At 40.6% G+C, this 18,399-nt stretch overlaps 1 protein-coding gene across 2 annotated transcripts in view; it reads left to right on the top strand.

The window, feature by feature from the left end:
• Positions 1-18,399, top strand: part of LOC122566138 — an 83,187-nt gene that overhangs the window by 22,097 nt on the left and 42,691 nt on the right. For both annotated transcript variants that reach the window (XM_043722960.1, XM_043722961.1), the window contains exon 3: positions 11,289-11,348. In XM_043722960.1, the coding sequence (XP_043578895.1) occupies positions 11,315-11,348 (34 nt within the window). In that variant the 5' untranslated portion in view covers positions 11,289-11,314. The remainder of the gene's footprint in view (positions 1-11,288; positions 11,349-18,399) is intronic.

The following is an 18,399-nucleotide window of genomic DNA, read 5'->3' as shown; positions in this document are numbered from 1 at the left end:
TGCTTTACGATCACGCCAGTAATACACACAAGCGTTTCCTCTCTCCATTTCGTTCCTCCGCGAACGAAGAACGCCGACGAACGGAAGAAAACAACGATCTCCAACCAAACTAACAGCTTCTAAAGAAACTGTCCAAGAAAAACACGAAACTTTCAGTATGCAACGCAGTGAAACACATCGAGTGAATTTGATCGAGGATTCTCGTAGTAGCATACGCCTGTACATATCTATAGGCTACACGAGGCTTCATTTAGGAGCATTTATCGAAAATATGTTTGCCGAGGGAGGCGGTTTGATATCAAAAGGACTGGACGATGCTTTCGGTCTCTCAATTTCGATGGATGCGAAACGTGGGCCGATCAGGAGCCAGGATCTTTTTCGAGGATGTGTCTTCGCACCTACGGCGGCACGCGGTTGACGTGGGACGGATTGAAAACGGTCAATGGTTAACAAGCAAACGCCAGACTGGGAACACCGGTTGACTATTATCGACGTTCCGTATCCGATACGGTTGACAGTCTTAAGTACGTACACGGTCGACTATTCTCCGTTCTTCGTTGCTATACTACTACGTGTACCAAGTCGAGGCTATAGAATGGCTAACAAACGACTCAAGGGAAACGAGCAAAGTGGAAGAAAGTTAATCGAGGCGAGGAGACGCGGAGGACCTGCCGCGAATTCCACCGGTACCGTTTGTCAGTAAGGACGACGTTTCCTCTTTGGTGTTCCATCGAACACCTCCGCTCTTCCCACGTCTCTCTGTTGGTCGATCGTAAATTGGCCAGCGTCGTTTTCCTCTCGAAAGGCGTCAACCGCGAGATTTACGACGTCTACCGACCTGGCCAGATTTTGCTGCGACAGCTTCGTGCTTTTTTTCCCCTGTCCTCTCTTTTTCTCTGAGATCTTATTTCTTTTTTGTGCTCTGTGTCTTTGGTTTCGTAAATTTGTTTTTAGTTACGACGTAGATATTCACGAGGCGGTTTCTTGAAAGAAGATAGAAGAGATTCGACGAGGTGTCGTTGACATTCCGCATATCGCACTTGACTTCCCTTAATTAGGACATCTAATATCCACACGCAGATAGCAATCAGGCTATCGCGGTTAATTAACATTTCTCCCGGATATAAGCGTATACTTTTTTACGTTCGTTGAAAACTCGTTCCGCCACTCGTCCGTCCGGTACCACCACGAGCCCTCCTTCCGAATTAAATTAAATTTCTATCTCAGTTATAAGAGCGAAAGAGCGCGTTGTCGTTATCGGTTCATTGTGATAATAATTTCTTCAAAATTTGTTAATTGCACGTACTACTCTACAGACGAACAAGTCTGATCTGTTAAAGTGCAGGAAGTAAACGAACGAATCTAAACTTTCATTGAAACTTTCTTCCAAAATACTCCTTCCATACTAGTGCAAATACTTCCAAAATTCTTCAACAGAAATTTTCTTACTAAAAACCATCTACTCGGTTTATCCATTACTTTCTAGGAAACGAATCGATGAATATAAACATTGAACAAAAATACCTTCCAAATAGTGGATATCGTTTAAACATGTCGATGCAACCTATTAAAGTACAGGAAATAAAACAGCGAGCTTAAATCTAGTTTTTCCGCTGGTACATGTATAAACACGAGCGGTTTGTCCCCGGAGGATCATCAAAGCGAGGAGAAAGAGTCCGCTGGTCGGATCAGAAATGGCTTCTTAAAGAGAGTTGTTCGTCCTCCGACGATCATTAACGGTGCTGGGCGGCAGAAAGTTCGCGATGCATGGTTTACGTCGGGAGCAAAGAATGATTTCCGGTCCTTGAGACACGCGGCTAACGAACCGCGATATCCGGTGTCCAGACATGCCCGTATCCGTTTACCGGGTGAACACGGAGGGTGGCCAGTTCGTTGCGTATCCTCGCTTTCGTGTCCGCCTGCTCCGATCCTGCGTGTACGTTCGAGTTCGAGGTATCGTTTTCTGGCAGAAGAACGATTCTCCTTGGACACGGTCCAGGAAACAATGCCGCCAACCGACGTGACGCGGTTTCGATCATTGGAGATCGAGAGAATATTCTCGAAAAGATGTCCGAACGACCTTAACATTTTTTTGTAAAATAATTTTTTACTCCGAGTAGTAGAATTCTGTTCCGAGTAATCAAATTTTAACGTTTCCATAATCGAAGCGTCGAAATTGTAGCGGTATCCAGTATAGAATTTATATTTTCATTATTATTTAATATGTCTCTTAGCCCACGGTCTCGTCTCATCTTGACGGATAAATAATTATTTCGATTATCGGTGCAAAAAGTAAAGAGTTTTTATTCTTTGCTGTAAAAGAGATCGTTCTTTACATTTCCAAAACTTACATCGTTTATTAGTGAAACTTGTTAGCTAGTCAGATAAATAGCGTGTGATTTTATTTTGTTTGGTAAACTTGTATTTGCGAGTAACTAATTTTGGAATATTTGTGCGAAAACAAATTCATCAACTTTTCAAACTCGAATTTCTAAACTAACGACTGTAATTTATCATCAAATAGGCGTGGATTTGTTAAATTCGATAATAAGTAGATTTACTAGTAATTTACAGATATGAAAGCATCGAGCCTGTGAATTACTGAACTTCTTTTAAATCTATTAAGGTAATAGATGGTTGATGTACTGATCGGACATTGAGCATCGTCTTCAGTATCGATTTCATACGATGTAGATCTCTTCTGTGGTCCCGATCACGTCTTGTAACTATTCTCGACGAGGAGATAGAAGCAGATATTGGGTGCGCGGCATGGCGCGCTCGCATCGCGATCATCATTCGATAAAACGTGACTCTACGCATGAAATGATTATGTTATCTACATCGCGGTGTATCGCATGCATTACCTTAATGACGCAATAAATTTTGCCATTGAGTTATGCGCGCGGGCTAGCCGTAAGTATCGTGGCATAATGAACGAAGGCGACGTTCCCCAATAAATTATAACGTTAGTCTATTAATTATCATTATCGATGCGGAAGTTCCTACATGGGTAGTCGCGATTCCAAATTTTTCTCAGCCGACCTACGAGTTCGTTTTAATTGAATGAAGAGCCTCGCCCCTCTGCCAATATTACTCAATTAAAATGGTTTCGTTACGTGAATAGAATCTATGAGATCCTCCAAAGACGCGCGATGCATTTTACGTACGAAGACTACAGGAAGATACAAGTTATATTTTTCCTTTTTCGTTTTTCTTTTTATGCGAACAATTTTAAGATCCGATACTTTGTCAACCAATTTCATATTATCAAAGGTGCTTTTTTTTTTATTATATATCACGAGGTTCTCTTGAAACATATTCCGCTATTACTATATCATTGTGACACGTCACTATATTTTTTTTTTCTTCTTTTTGGCCCGCAAAAATGGCGATTACAGATGATGCAGTGGAACGGGCGTTGTTTAATTAAAACGATTTATCCGCGTTAAAATTTATTTCTGCCGCATCGGATGGACATCAGGCGTTAAGACGCATGACCGACGCATTCGCGATGCTACGGCGAAGATTGCAAGAAGAACAGATAAACACGCAACAGGGTCATGTTCTCTCGCTCCTCTTAGGTAACTGTGGAGGACGATTTAACGTGAAACAATCAGAAACGACGTAGCCGACCGCATTATGACCGCCATAATTCCACGACCAAGCACCGTAGATCCGGATCTGCACTACGTCCTTATTCCTCTGATCGATTCGATTCGATTCTCTCCGCGTTTCGTCCGTTGCTCGATGAACCGTGCACGTCTGTAGTATTCTGTCTTTTGGTAATATCGAATGGAAAATTGACTCTGTTCTTTTCAATTATTCCTCACGTTCGTATCTCTTTGAATCGCAACGACCAGGCGAAATAAAATATATCTCAGGGATATATTTAGTTTTGATGTTAATATTATTTATTAATCAATATCTATTCTTTATCACGATACAAAAACATACTGTCTATTGAAATATAATTTTCACTTTCAGGAGACCAGCAGAGTTAAAATATTGTGCTGTTCATAATTTGTGCAGCGAAACTACCGGTCTTGAAAGAGAAAAATAATGGCAACCTTCATCATCTTTACGATGCAAGGTTTATCTCTGGAAAACTCTTCCGTGTTAATGACAGTAATCCCATGAACGTAGAAATGTATTTTCTTAACCAGTTATCAAGTTGTTTTTTGCATTCATTTCACTGTCCGTTATTTGATCGATATTTTCTGGAGATTTCTCGTAGTTGGAATTTTGCGTTACTCACTGGGTTTTCGCAGCAAGAAATTAAATGATCGCCGAAGAATTCGAATCCATTTAGAATAACGGATATAGCAGAGTAACTCCATTAGCGCAGGAACACCAAAGACGACTTCTATTTGGCAGTGGTCTTAGATTACATCACGGAAGCTCCATAACTCCAGATAACAGGTTTACTCCGGATGTTTCGTGTACGCGTATCGCGACTCGAATTATCGATCCTTTGATCCCGTAATTTCATTATCGCTATTAATCTCATTCACAAACTATAATTACCCGAGAACACCCAACTATACCTCGATTAACATACTGGAACTGTCTTATTAGAAGACGAAGGCTCCCTTCGCTTGTAGTTTTCCAAAATGTTTTCCTTAGGTAGATACAGAGTTCCGAGAAAGTCTCTGACTATCTATCAGACGAATTATGCTTTTATCAATGAATATTAAAAAACTTGATGTTATCAGAAACGTGTTCGTACTCCTGAAGAAGTATTTAGATCAAGAACTATTAATAATTTACCTGAAACACATCGATTAAGTCAAGCTTTAAGATGGATGATTTCAGGTATATTTTATTTTTCGATTTTTAGGAACAGTATTTAACATCCTTCTGGTAGGATGAATTGGTCGTTTTTGTAATAGGAAATATTTTAATTCCTGAAGATTCGTTTCTATGTGACATCGTGTGAGATTATTTCTCAAAAACATTATTATTATAAAATCACAAATTTATTTATAAGAAGTTTAAAGATACGAAACGTAGAAAATATACCTAATATACGAAAGTATATAAAATATCTGAAAAAAGAAACAATTTCTACTAACATTCCGTTTCTTCGATCGTATTCATAAAAATCTAAAATTGTTACAAGAATATCCTCGTCTAAAGATCTCTATCCTGTATCATCTATGACTTTCACGCACTCGTACAAATCATCAGCCGTCTTTCTCATTCTCCATACTTAATAATTTCGATTTTTCTGACGAGTGCACGGAAAGTTCGTCGAAATCGTTTCGGGCAAAAAGCCGCGCACGACCGTTGCAAGTTCGCATGTACGTATCGTAAACGGTTGTTTTCTCATTGAGGCCAAGACTCGATGGACTCGGTTGGCGAACAACAATCAACCGCAGGGACCCTGTTACGCCACGGATCCAGTTTTTCGTGGAACTTACCTCCATCACGGTTTAACGATCGGGCAGTGGCGCGTCGTATATACGAACGAGGGGCCCGATCTTCCACGCGTTACGTACATGTGTATACGTGTACAGTAGAACGCACAGAGACCGTAGAACGGAAAAACGCGGCTGCCTCGACGAGATGCGTTTTCCTTTCCGCTCGTTCCGAGCAGGCCCAGCAGGGTGATCGCTCAGGTAGATCTGACAGGCCGCAAAAAGGTTTGCCTGTAAAAGGTTTCCAACGCACGGTCTTATTGGCTTTATTTTAATTTCGTTCGGAATAATTGGTAGAGATCCGATCGACGTCTGTAAAAATGCTCGCACGACCGTCTTCGTACCGTTTCTCCCCTTGCTACTTAATGTTCTGGAAAATTGTACATCTTCCTTTTCTCTTTGTTACACGCACGTATATACCGAGGTGAAAGGAACTCCGTTCGACTTGCTTCTTTCGTCTCCCATGGCGGTTTTAGCGAAATTATAGGAGTCGTTTCAATTCATCGAGTTTACTTCAGATTGATCGTAGCAAAAATCACTGAAGATTGGATAGACGAACATCATCGTGCCTTCTGTAAATTAATATCGCGAAGACGGTAGGTTCTTCTGGCAGGTTCTCCGTTAAGTAGTATTCCGTTAAGCTCTATATACGTTCAACCCGTGGATTTCTTCTTGGACCTACATCGATCCCTTCGATTTCCTGTCATCCATCATTTCTCCAAGCCCGACGGTTTTGCAGTTCATCGTCGATTTGAACACGTGTTACGACGATCGTAATAGATGCAAGAAGAAAGATTTAAGATTCTCGGAAACCAGTCGGTTTTTCCAATCCAGCTATTTCACAGTTTACGACGTTGACGCGTAGTAAACTGGCTCTCGATTACTTCTGCCACCTTATCCGCTTAATTGCCGCAATAATAGTTACCTGATGTTGTATACGAAGTTAGAATCCACGATTTATCCGTCATTTTTCGATTCTCTTCTGGGTTCTCTCTCTCTCTCTCTCTCTCTCTCTCTCTCTCTCTCTTGTTCGGATGTTGAAAGAGGAGGAACAAGAAGCTCGATTTCTGAGTGGCAGCGATCGATCACGATGCATTGCGGTGGTCAGGAACGGCCGATTGTGTCTCAGGAGAGCAACAGAGAGCAAGCTTACTCGAGAGAACGTTGAAAAGAGGCGATGAGAGGCAGCGTGGCGTCCTTGCCCGCAGCTTCGAACTGGTTATGTCAAACAGCCGGTCGATGTGTTGGCCTAACCTGCTTTCAGCCCTCCCATATCCATGGTGGACAAGGAGTTGGCAGGGTGCCCGGTGCTCGCCTCTAAATGCCAGTTTTTCAACCGCCCACTTCCGGCTTCTCGATCGAGTCGTCCATCAAGGCGTCGCATTACTTCTCTGGTGTCCCTGCATCCTGGACCCTGTTTTTTGCTCATTGAACGTCGCTCGATCCTTCCGAGGAATCGTCCCCCAAGGTTCCTTATATCCCTTTTATCGCGGATTTGTTTACGAGTATTACCACGCGTCGTTGATTATAAGCGGATCATATTCGTAGATTCGATTCCCACGTGCGATTAAACTGAAGATGACCAGAATCGAATATCTGGATCGTATTGCAGATAGAGATCACGGCATAAACAGAATCGAACATGTTGGTTTTCTTTATTTTAATATACTCGTGAACGATACAAAAAGTATCGTTAGGATGGTAGCTTGTATCGAGTATCTACTTTACGCGATACAAGGAAAACTAACTATGCAGTGAAACTATATGTAAATTTATTTATTTGATCGTAACTGTATTTAAAACTTTAATACTTAAAAAGTCAGTAAAGGCGAGAGCCGCGCACTCGTACATCAAAAGCGGCGTGTCCTTAATTCACTTCATTAATTTACTTCAAAATCTCGAGAAGAGCGTTTACCTGAGCGTTGCAATATTTGTATGAAAAATTTTGGCAACGTTCTTGGAGTCCAAATTTGCTATTTTCAATTTCATCTGTATCGAATTATCTGCTAACTTTATCATTAATTCAATGGCTATCAATGGCTATTACGAAATAATCACTATGTACATATCGTAAAATTGAATGAATAAAATGGCCCAAAGACGATGGAACTTCAACTTTGCGCAGTCTCGGAATGATAGATAGGACGTTTTAATTAAGAAGTAGCAGCGTTCGTCTTACGTAACACAAATTCTGACAATATATGTGTATTAAGAAACAAAGGGTAAGCCAATCGATACTGGTTAGGGCGTCCAATGTCCTTAATCATCGAATTGGACTGGCGAACAGCCACGAGGCGATGAATGGCGAAACGGGCACCACGCGCTCGCTTATTGCTCGAGCGTGCTGAATAATTTATTACACCTTGACCGTAGTGCTGGTAATACCTTACGATACGTTATTACGGCACGGCGTACAAAAATTGGGCGTAATTGGCGCTGGGTCACACATCCTCCAGCGCAGGCAGGAAGTCATCTATTTTGGATGTTGCCGATGGTGAATTCACCATCGAATTCCGGTGAAATTTTCGGCGATCGCAGATTCGTCGATTAAAGTACGGAAACCGGTCGCGATCGGGTTTATTAAGTTCGAGCACGCCAATATTGTTAATTAGATGCTATAAACTTTGAACCTCGCATTTGCATAAGCTACCATATCTCGGCACTAATCTGTTATTTATGCGCGACAAATAGGATAAATCGAGTTGCCTCTCCACGCGGAACCGTTTCGTTCTGCCCTGGCGTGCAGTCGCTGCCTCTGTTCCACATAATTAGCGATACTAATTAATGGCTGTATCCCAGATAATTATGCTGAACAAAACACGGCTGGCCCGGTGCGCGATCCACGGTTACCATGCGCGCGTGGGTTGAATGCCGACACCGCGCTGTTCAATCGTGTGTGTTTTCAATAGCACGGGCGTGAATTTCTCTCGCGATGAAAGACCAAGAGTTTAAGTACTGCGAATTAATTTTGATAAATTGTTATTTTTCTGTTTAATTGTCGGGCTATTAAAGCTCTATAATTGGAGCTTTTTGTCGATCCGAACAAGGCATTATGCTTGATTATCGTTCTTTATTATGACGAAGGGGATAGGAACTAAGATTGGGCGGATGGTGTCAAAAGGTGGAAATTGATTCGTATTTATTTTAATGAAAATGCTCTTTTGTTGGATTGCAAAAATAGGATACTCGAATTTGTATTATTTCCTGGAAATCTGCAAATCGAATCGTGTACGTATAAATTGAATCATACACAGCATTAATTTGTTCGTACTGCTAAAATGGCACAGTAATAACAATACGAAATAATATTTAAAGACACCCGTATACGTATATACAAGGATATGTATAATTTTCAAGTTACGCAGTATCATAAGGAATTAAATAATCAATCAGATGTCATCGTTAGCGATTTACTAAGACTGTATTTATTAGATTCAGTCATTTGGTTTATGATATTCGTCGGGAATGATAGCCATCTTTGAGAATATAGGTTTGGTATTTCTTTCATACTCACGCCAACGCTCTGATAGTACGTGAGTTGGAATATAATTCGTGAGGTTTTTAGACAGCGTGTAATTTAGATTTTCATACTTTCACTTTCACACGCTTCAGTAGCAAATTACTCTGTCATAAACTTCGTAACTCCAAAGAATTATTACATACAGAACTATACGTATTATCCGTCCCGATGCAAACATAACTCTGCCGACTTCGATCGCATGTATCACAAGCTTTCATTCTGCCAACTTTGATCGCGTCTATCGCATTTCTGTGAAACATCGTCTCAAATATTTCTAATTCAATCACATCTTTCTTCTATAATTCTAACTACCAAAGAGTCAATAAAAAGTTTAGCAATCCTTTTAAAAAATAATTCGATAATAAAATAATCTTCGCTAGGAAGAAACATACATAAATGCTGCGAGAGATATGATTAACAAGTACAGGGTTTTCGATGACCCAGACATCAGTATGCGAGAGTTAATAGCCACAGTAGTAGACTTTTGTTGGGATGCACCTGTTGCTTACGCGAATCTTTCTCTGTTTTCATGTTGTTTATTACCTACGGGAAATCAATCTTCTGTAAGGTGAATTGGCGATTGGTTAATCACGGCCGATCTTACCTTAGAAGTTGAAAAAGTTAATGACTTAAGGCTGAACTAACTGGAATGGGTAGTTTTCGAACCAAGTAATAGAAAGAATGTTATCCAGGGGCAACGATGTAAATCATTTTTGCACATTTATGCGCAACAGCACGTGGTACAAATGGTACACCAAGCAGATCGTGTTTCCCCGTTCGTATGCACGTGTCCTGTGCGTTGTGCAATTATGTAGAGGCCCGACGACTTTCTCATCTTTCTCCCCCTTGTCGCTTGTCGTATGGTAATAATCATTGTAAATGATAGTTTCACCGTGTCTACTGACGTCCTGCTACCTGCATTCTTCTTCCTTTCGCGTGTACATGTGTGCTATGGATATTCGATATATTGTACACGTTTCAGTTCGATTTCAATAAATTTATTTAAGCGTGTTTCAACCAAGCTACTTCCATTCGAGCTAAGATTTACAATCTCTTGGATATATGAGTTTCAACATCGTCCCACTGAAAAAAGAAAACATCTGTTTTCAAAGGAATTGTTTATATTTATTCTTAATAATTCTCCGTAATGTTCAATTAAGAACAAAGTAAGTTTAAACGTTTCATTACTTGGTAGAAATTTATAGCGAGAACGATATATCCCGTTAAATGTTCTTGGTCCCATAAAGAATTCCAGAATACAGTTTTAGAAGCCACGCTTTCCTAATTCGATCTATCCAATTCGATCTTTGATTTAGTGTCTCAGAAACTTCTTCGACGTCTACCGAGAAGTGTCTCTTGTTGAAATAGGCAGATAGCTATCTGGTCAAGGTAAGGAATGGAACATTGAAGAGAAAGCATTCCTCGCGTGTTTTCGATTCTAAACGTCGTCGAGGGACGCGTTGGGAGGCCCTGAACGATTATTTCCTCTCGAATCGAACATCGAACCTGACGTATATCTCCCAACGGGTCTGTTCTATCAGAATTTCAGATGACGCGGTCGATGAAAATTTATTGAAGTACTTCGTAGCCCGGAAAGGCTAAACAGATCGTCGAGGGCGACCAATACGAATCTTTTCATTTGTTATACTTAGCTCTGTTCTGCTATTTGATATTAAAAAAAGACAATGTAAAATAGATTAAGATCGCATCATTTATTCTCAAGGCACTCGAAACACCTAAATACTTCTCAGACTGATCTCGAACACATGTCGGTGATATATTTTACACAGACGCATAATATACAAGACGCGAAAGATATATTTTCTATAAACGAGATTCTTCCTGCTGAAGAAAACGATCCGTAGAGTAGATCGTTTGGAATTAGAAGTTATGATTCCACGTGGCAATATGATTTAGAATCGACAAACTACGGCTGACAAGCCCCGAGGGACAGCTCCGTAAAATCAGTAGAGAAAGCTGGAGCGCTAGGAGGATCACCTGTCGTTACCTATTAGTCAAAGAAAGCTCGTAATTATATTAGAGAATGACTGGTAGCCATTAACGTTAAGGAAATATCCTGTTAGACTCGCACTTGCCTCAAGCGTCATACTTGCTCCGGTGTTGAATCACTGGTTACTATGAATTTTGATACTCTTCCACCTCGTGATTATGGTTGTGGTTCAAGGATAGTTGTTTCATTCCGTTAAAGAGGAAGAAAATCATGGAAATTCTTGGTTTATTACACGATGGCGTGTCGGTGGGCGGTCGAGTCGCGAAGATTAATTTAGAGTAGATTAGTTTCCGTCAAATTGTGGACTGGATGGTAATCTGGAGCGAATTCTTGTTCGCAGGTAGACGATCAGCGACAAACTAGAGGATGTTCGCCAGGCTCTGCAGGCAGGCTCCAAATGGTGAGTCAAAGTTTCCAAAAATTACTATCAAATTTAATAGATATGTTTAAACTAACGGTCTTTACAATCAGAATTTTCAATTCTCGTAAGAATACAAATTATAATCGATTACAATTTTCCTCGAAGGGTAACTGTTATAAACGAACTACCTGGTATTTCTACGATAATTTAATAATAACAGTTCGAGTCCCAGGGATCGTTGAGAAAGCAGAGTCGAAAAATCCCGAACAGGGCGATAGCACTTGTCTTAATCGATTGCGAAAAGAAACAAGTGGCACAATAGCGCTCGTCATATTTGTTACTTTATGAAATACATCTATGTTATTATATATGCGTACTATTAATTTATAAATATTTCAAGTTTTGTTCAATAAAAATTATTGAGAAGATAACAATGAAATACAAAATACCGTCAATCGTCTGTATCGTTCAAATGTACTGGGACTTTTCGACAAAAAATGTAAACATCGCGATCGCGCTACTTGGGACTCAAACGGACAAAGTATCACAGCGTAAGTACAAACAAAAAAATAAGATTTCAAAATATCAAGCGACAACGTTTCACTGACAAACGATGTATGAGTGGAGAAGAGTTTCAAACATAGAATTACCTAATTCCCGCCTCTTAAAAGACCAAATCCTGCCAAGTGGCCGACTCGGTAAATATAATTTGCCGAGTCTACTCGTGGACGGATTCTCTCCGAAAGAAAAATCGGCCGGGCCCTCTGACCAAACCCGAGCCAGGCGAACCCCGGTGCTTTGGCTGCGGACATTGTAATTAATACTCGGAAGAGTCTCGTTGCTCGGTGGCCCGTCGCTGTGAACTTAGTCAGAGACAATGGGGGGACTCGTGCGATATATCACTGCCGCCTGCGCATCCCTCTTATAGGTTACATATACCAGTCCTTAACGTTAAGGCGCGCCAGGAGACGACTCCGTCGTGATTTACGGTCGACTCCGGCTCCCGATTGTTGACTTTTCCCGACTTATAATAAATAGAAACGTGTCCGAGCTATCCCTTTACGGAAGAGGCTGCACGATGATGATTCTTCTCTCCCTTGAAACGATCCTCTCCCGTAGCCCCTCTAAATGGTAGCCGGTTCTTTAACGTCCACTGGCAAAGTCCACTTTTTTCTGAAAACGATCGTTTCAATATCTTCTTTTCCACCGGCTCACCAGCATGGAAAACGCGCATTAACATTCCTCTCGATTCGAGCTGGCGCGTCCTGGACTCGCGTCTGAAACGCGTGGACGATGAGAGGATCGGGAATTCCGGAGCCAGAAGAGCAGCGTCTTAGGAAAGCAACACGTTACACGGACGATCTTGAGTTACACAAGCCAAAGAGCTGTACTTCCGGGTGGAGTGGCTAGCCCTTTAGGTAGTAGCCATGAACAGCTTGTTGAACACGCCTTAACCTTCGCGACCTTGGCTTTGCGGCCTGGCCTAGCCATACTCGCTGGTTATTAATACGAATGAAGGAGCATCTGTATAAGGCATCCTTGTCGCAGCATCAAACAGCTTGCATCCTCATGAATCTCAACAAATAGTCGAATGTCGAATCTCCGCTGCCATTGGTTTCGCGTGTACGCCTTGTGTTTCATTTTTATGTGTTCGTCGTTTTCGTACTTTCTGGTTTTTTAAAAAAAAGGAAACGTTCTTTCGTGCAGAGGATCATTAGTTGTGCAAAGATTTCATTAGTTTACAGCGAGCTTAAAAAGGAAATTATAAGTTTATACGACAACTTTGTTCCTTTTCCTATCTTTCACCAGCGAAAACATTATAAGAAATAAGTTTCTTTGAATTAATAATGTCGCCTTCGTGATACCAGGCAGTTACGAAGCGTTGAGTAACATAATTCAAATCTAATCTACGTTATTATAGTCACCTATAGCGATATCAGAGTTAATTTCTACCAACGAACATAATCTACTACGAATCTTATTAACCAGTCGACTTCCCAATGCTATTAATACTCAACTTCCATAGAGTTTCTTCGTATCGTTTCTCGACCCGAGGAGAGTGGTCTTGAATTTTAACATCTCCGGACACGTAACGCTCGAGCGGTTTCCTTGAACCGATTATACGAAGAACCGATAAGGAACGACACTTTCGTGGCCGTGGTGATAATCTGGACACGAGGGCAAGAAACGGTAGCTGGCACAGCGCAAGAATGGAAATGAGACATTAAAGCCACAGAGGCTCGAGCAGCCGGTAATGGAGTTATTACGCCGATAGATGAACTGAGGGAAGAGAGAAGGATATGATGAAAAGAGAAAGGAGAAAGGAAGGATGGCTCTGACATTCCTACGAAACGTCGAAGACTCGATAGTTAGAATCATGAACATTTATAGCTAGCGTATATCGAGTGGAACGACTCCGTTTAATGGATCCAGCATTGGCTAGGAATTGCTTCGACTATTAGTATAAACAGTGTAGGATACCAGACGCCAGGTTTCATTCCAGCGTCGCGTCACAGACGTGGTTGCTCTCCTGAATCGTATTAGAAACGGTAACTGTTCTGTTACGCTATACATAATAAGCGATCCTGGTTTTAACAGATCACGAAACATTTGCACTTTACGTGTATATCAAAATGTAGGAATTAAAGTGGAGAAAAGATGCTCGTATCTGGTAGCATGTTCGTTGTAAGAGTAAATGGTTTGGGTATCTTAAAATGTTTCTGGATTCTCCAGAGGAGATTTTGTATTTGTCGCTGCTTAAGGATACCAGAGGAATCAAGCGATAGAAAATTGGAATACCGGAAAAAATATTTTCGTAATAAATCTGCCAATAAATATTCATAAGCGATCTAAGCGCAAACACAGAAAAACAACTTATCATTTCCAAGGTATTTCAGCTACAAAAAATCTTCTAACAGTATCTAACATCCTTAATTATCATCTTGATCGATCTAGCCAATTAGAGACTCGTTAATCCAGCTTGACGTGTAAATTAGCGAGATCGACCTGAGGACAACGACGGAAATATTATTTACAAGTTACGGGACGAAGAAACGGGACACGCGAGACCACGAACGTTCCCTTCTTCCTTTCACTTCTTTATATTCCAACGCGTGATCTTCGGTAGGAACGTCTAGTTATGAAATAAAACAGCCGCGGTATTACATGGGTACCCGTATTACAGCGGTGCGAGGTGGCGCAATAACTCTGGGGACTTTTACGCGGAGATCCTTGATTTACAGCGGCTTCGCGACCTGCCTTAATAGAAGAACTGCCAACCTACAAGCGAGCGCGACCACCTTCTTAACAGCCCGTGAATCTCTTCTTGCGTCGACAAGATTCCCGACGATTGCTTCCCTCGAACGTGCTTGATTCTCTCTTAGGAACATCCATCAAACCTATCTACTCACACTTTTCTGTCCTCTCGTTTATTAAAGGGTATTTGGATGTAGGAATGTCTTCCTTCTATGTACAATTCCATTCGTAAGTCACGGGACATTTGATAATTTTCAACACGAGCCTTCGTAATATCTTCAGAACACAGTGTAATCCACCTTTCCTTCTAACACACGCGATTAATAAGATCAACTTTGTTTTCTAATTACAACCTACATTTATATCTATCATAAGTGCACTAAAGGATAGATAACGTTTCTTATCACACCGCTTGAGTGAGATTTAAGTTCCTTTACTTTTTTAAACGATCTAAAACCAAACTATCTCAACAAGTACCATCGATAAGGTGAACGTTGGACGTGTTCGATTAGTTGCGATTCGAATATCAACGATAATTACAATGGACGATCGGTTGTTGTTTGGCGATTTTGGTCGATGCACGCCGCGATATGAGAAAGAGATTATGATTTTCTGGCGGTGAGTTCGCGTGCCGGGGTCGCGGTCCAGCCGGGAGACGTGGGAACGGGAACGTCCCCGAGGTTTTAAAGGCTCGAATTAACTCCTTTTTGTTTCTCGCCGTGAAAAGAATTTCGACGCACAAATTGCCGATGCTCTGTACCCTTCATGGCCATTCTCCGGTTACGGCTTTCCATAACGAAACGTTTTCGGTCACCCGTTAGTTGTTTCTTCTTCCTCGACCTTTCTTTCGACTTTTAACAACTCGTTCCTTCCATTCGTGTACGAAAGCATTATCGTGCCTCGATAGTAAATTCGCTTCCCTGTTAGTTATGTTAATTAATCGCGTGTCTCTATTATCGTGAAATATTCTCTTCGATAATAGATGCATACATTTATAGACCTGAAACAAGGCTATCTTAAATCTATCTCAAGCTTATCAAACACCGTTAAAATAGAAATTCTAGTGCAAAATTCTGTCGAAATGGATATCTAATCTAGCGCAATAATTTCCTCGTTGTCACACCCTTTTAGAACTCCAATCTCTTACATATATCACACATTAAAACAACCAAGAATCTGCATTACAGCAAATCGTATTCCACTGACACGTAAAATTCTCTCGGAGAAAGTTCAGTACCCCGATGCAGCGAAGCTAGTCCCGTTTCTCTTCTAATCTATTCTCCGTTCAAACGTTACGGGAAAAAATTGTCAAACACGACCCACAGAAATTTTAGTTTCTTCTAACAATTATTCGGAATAAAGATTCCACCTAACTGCTTCGAGCATCGAAATCGTGATGCGAATTTAACGCTTGACATATTGATCATATTTTGACAAATTAATCAATCGAATTAGGACTCGCACTTTTTCACGAGATACAAAAACCTTCTCTTGGAGGAGGCTCGATACTGTCATGCAATAAGACAGCGCTGTTTCTCTTCTAATCTATTCTCTCTTTAAACAATGCGAGGCAAAAAATGAATATGAGCGCATGTGGGACGTGCGAAGAGAAAGGGTGAAACATAATAACGACGATCGCGTTGAAACAGAAGAAAAAGACGGTTTGATGTAGATAAATTGCGTTGAGTAGCCGGCAAGGTGCGTGAACGTTGAAAAGAGCGGCGACTCTCGATGTTTTTAATTAATGAGCTTCGTTAAAGGAGACATTGTCCCTTGAATCGCGGGGGCAAAGGGTTCGCGAGATGTCTGACACGTAATTCTATGGGTTTCTGTCCGCGTGGTAGCTCGCCGTTCCGCGATTCCTGAATTAATGTACCAATTAATGGCTTCATCGTTGTGGCCGACCAACGTATCGGAAATTATGACGTTGTTCTCGGGTTTCTGCCACGCGCGTTATAAAAGTTACGATCTGCCCACCGGACGTTTATGGACAAAGAAGCACAATCGAGACTGTCCACGCGCTCCACCGACCGAAAAAATTAATCGCACAGAGATACGAACAGTCTTGGCCAGCGAGTAAAGATCCTTCGAAGAATCGCTTATCCGTTTTTTAACGCCGCGAAATGTATCGCGCTCAGGTTCGAAGAAAAGGAAAGGTAATGACGGAGAACGGTGGAGGCGATGAGAACGTGGGTGGATTCAATTTGGAGTTTGATAAGGGCAGCAAGTGCTTAAGCGTCGTTAAGATGAGTTAGCACCTTGTTCGAATAAAGAGTGATCGTTTACTCCTGCGTTTTTGATAGTTTAATGTGTTTGGATGACAATGGGCACCAATCTTCAATCGTGTCTTTTTTTATTGTTGCAATGGAGATTATTTGTTTCACCGAGCAGCATAAAGTAGCTTTAAATTTCAAAATCCTGATATAGAGGGTTCCATAAGAAAAAAGAAATATGTATTTGAGGGATCGTTAAAACGAATTAACAAGTTACTCGAATAAAATATATGCGATCCTTCGCTTTAATGTTTCTGACACTTTCGTGTATTTGGATGATTATATCTTTTCATTTTTAATGCTGTTTATTCTTTTTGATATTGATACCGTAGGTTATAAAAACGAAATTTAATTATACGAAGAAATTCTTCTAAATTTTAGTTTATGGTGCAGGATTTTTTTTTGCCGATGTATAAAACGCGGGGATTACAACATAATAATTTTAACGAAAGTCCTCCTTTCCAAGATAGGGAAATAACGTTGAACGAGTATTTTTAATGACTTTAGAGAGTATTTTTATCTCGGTGCGAAGAGGATCGTGTATTGGAGGACCATGAAGGCAATGGGAAGTTGACCTCCGGAGCGAAAAGGGGCGAGCGAGAAAGAATCCTTAAAAACGTCGGCGCCGCTTAATTATCATGCTAATTAGTCGTAGCAAGCCCTTCGGCGTGAACAACGAAAAACACGGGTTACCTTTGAGCCAGTGTTTTGTGATCGATTCGCGAAACCTCACAGCGTGATCCTCGTTAATTATTTTATTGTCGGTGCCCCAGGCTAGGATATAATAAACAGTCCTTGACGAAGAATGAGGATTCGATTCCTTCTACAGTCTGTTCACCCCTTGGCGATAACAGATCTTCTGATTAAATCACGATTCGCTTTATTGATATCGGAAACGTCAAGCTTCATTATTTACATACTCGTCTGAAAATTTTCATGCCATAGAAGAATATCCGGAGATATATCCTTATGTATTTGAGAGACACATTAACGTAAATTCTTGTCGTTTTGTTAATAAGTTTTATATAATTAATACATATAACAAGCGATACATAATACGAATTAGTACATTTATATAATTATACATATTACGTTCAATTTCATGAGTGAAAAGATATCTTTATTTTTCGAAAAATAGTGAAAGAGAAAGTAAGAAAGCTAAAACAAAAGAAGGTCGGATAAAAATCCTGGAAGTGTAACTGTATATAATTATTCCTCGGGAATAACTTAACGTTTTTCTAACATTAACAGCGGAACTACCACACCAGTCAAATTGACCAGTTCTACAATTTTATAAATGTATCAACTCTCGTTTAGGGATCATGGTCCCAGATGGATTAATAGCAAAAACGTACTACACAACATGGAATACCTTCCGTAAGAAATTAATAAATCAATAAATATAAAGATATTCTATTATTACGTATTTTTTAAAGACCAGTCATTTTGACTGATTTTGGTAAAAATAGCTTCGTGTTAACTGTCGGTAGTTCTAGTGTCAAGGTTCGGATTTCTCGGACAACTCAAAACCTCGATCATACAATAGTACACATATATTAAGA

The sequence above is a fragment of the Bombus pyrosoma genome, linkage group LG3 (assembly GCF_014825855.1).
Source record: "Bombus pyrosoma isolate SC7728 linkage group LG3, ASM1482585v1, whole genome shotgun sequence".
In the NCBI taxonomy this organism is placed as follows: domain Eukaryota; kingdom Metazoa; phylum Arthropoda; class Insecta; order Hymenoptera; family Apidae; genus Bombus; species Bombus pyrosoma.
The sequence above is the reverse complement of the archived record's forward strand: the minus strand, read 5'-3'. Positions and strand labels throughout refer to the sequence as shown.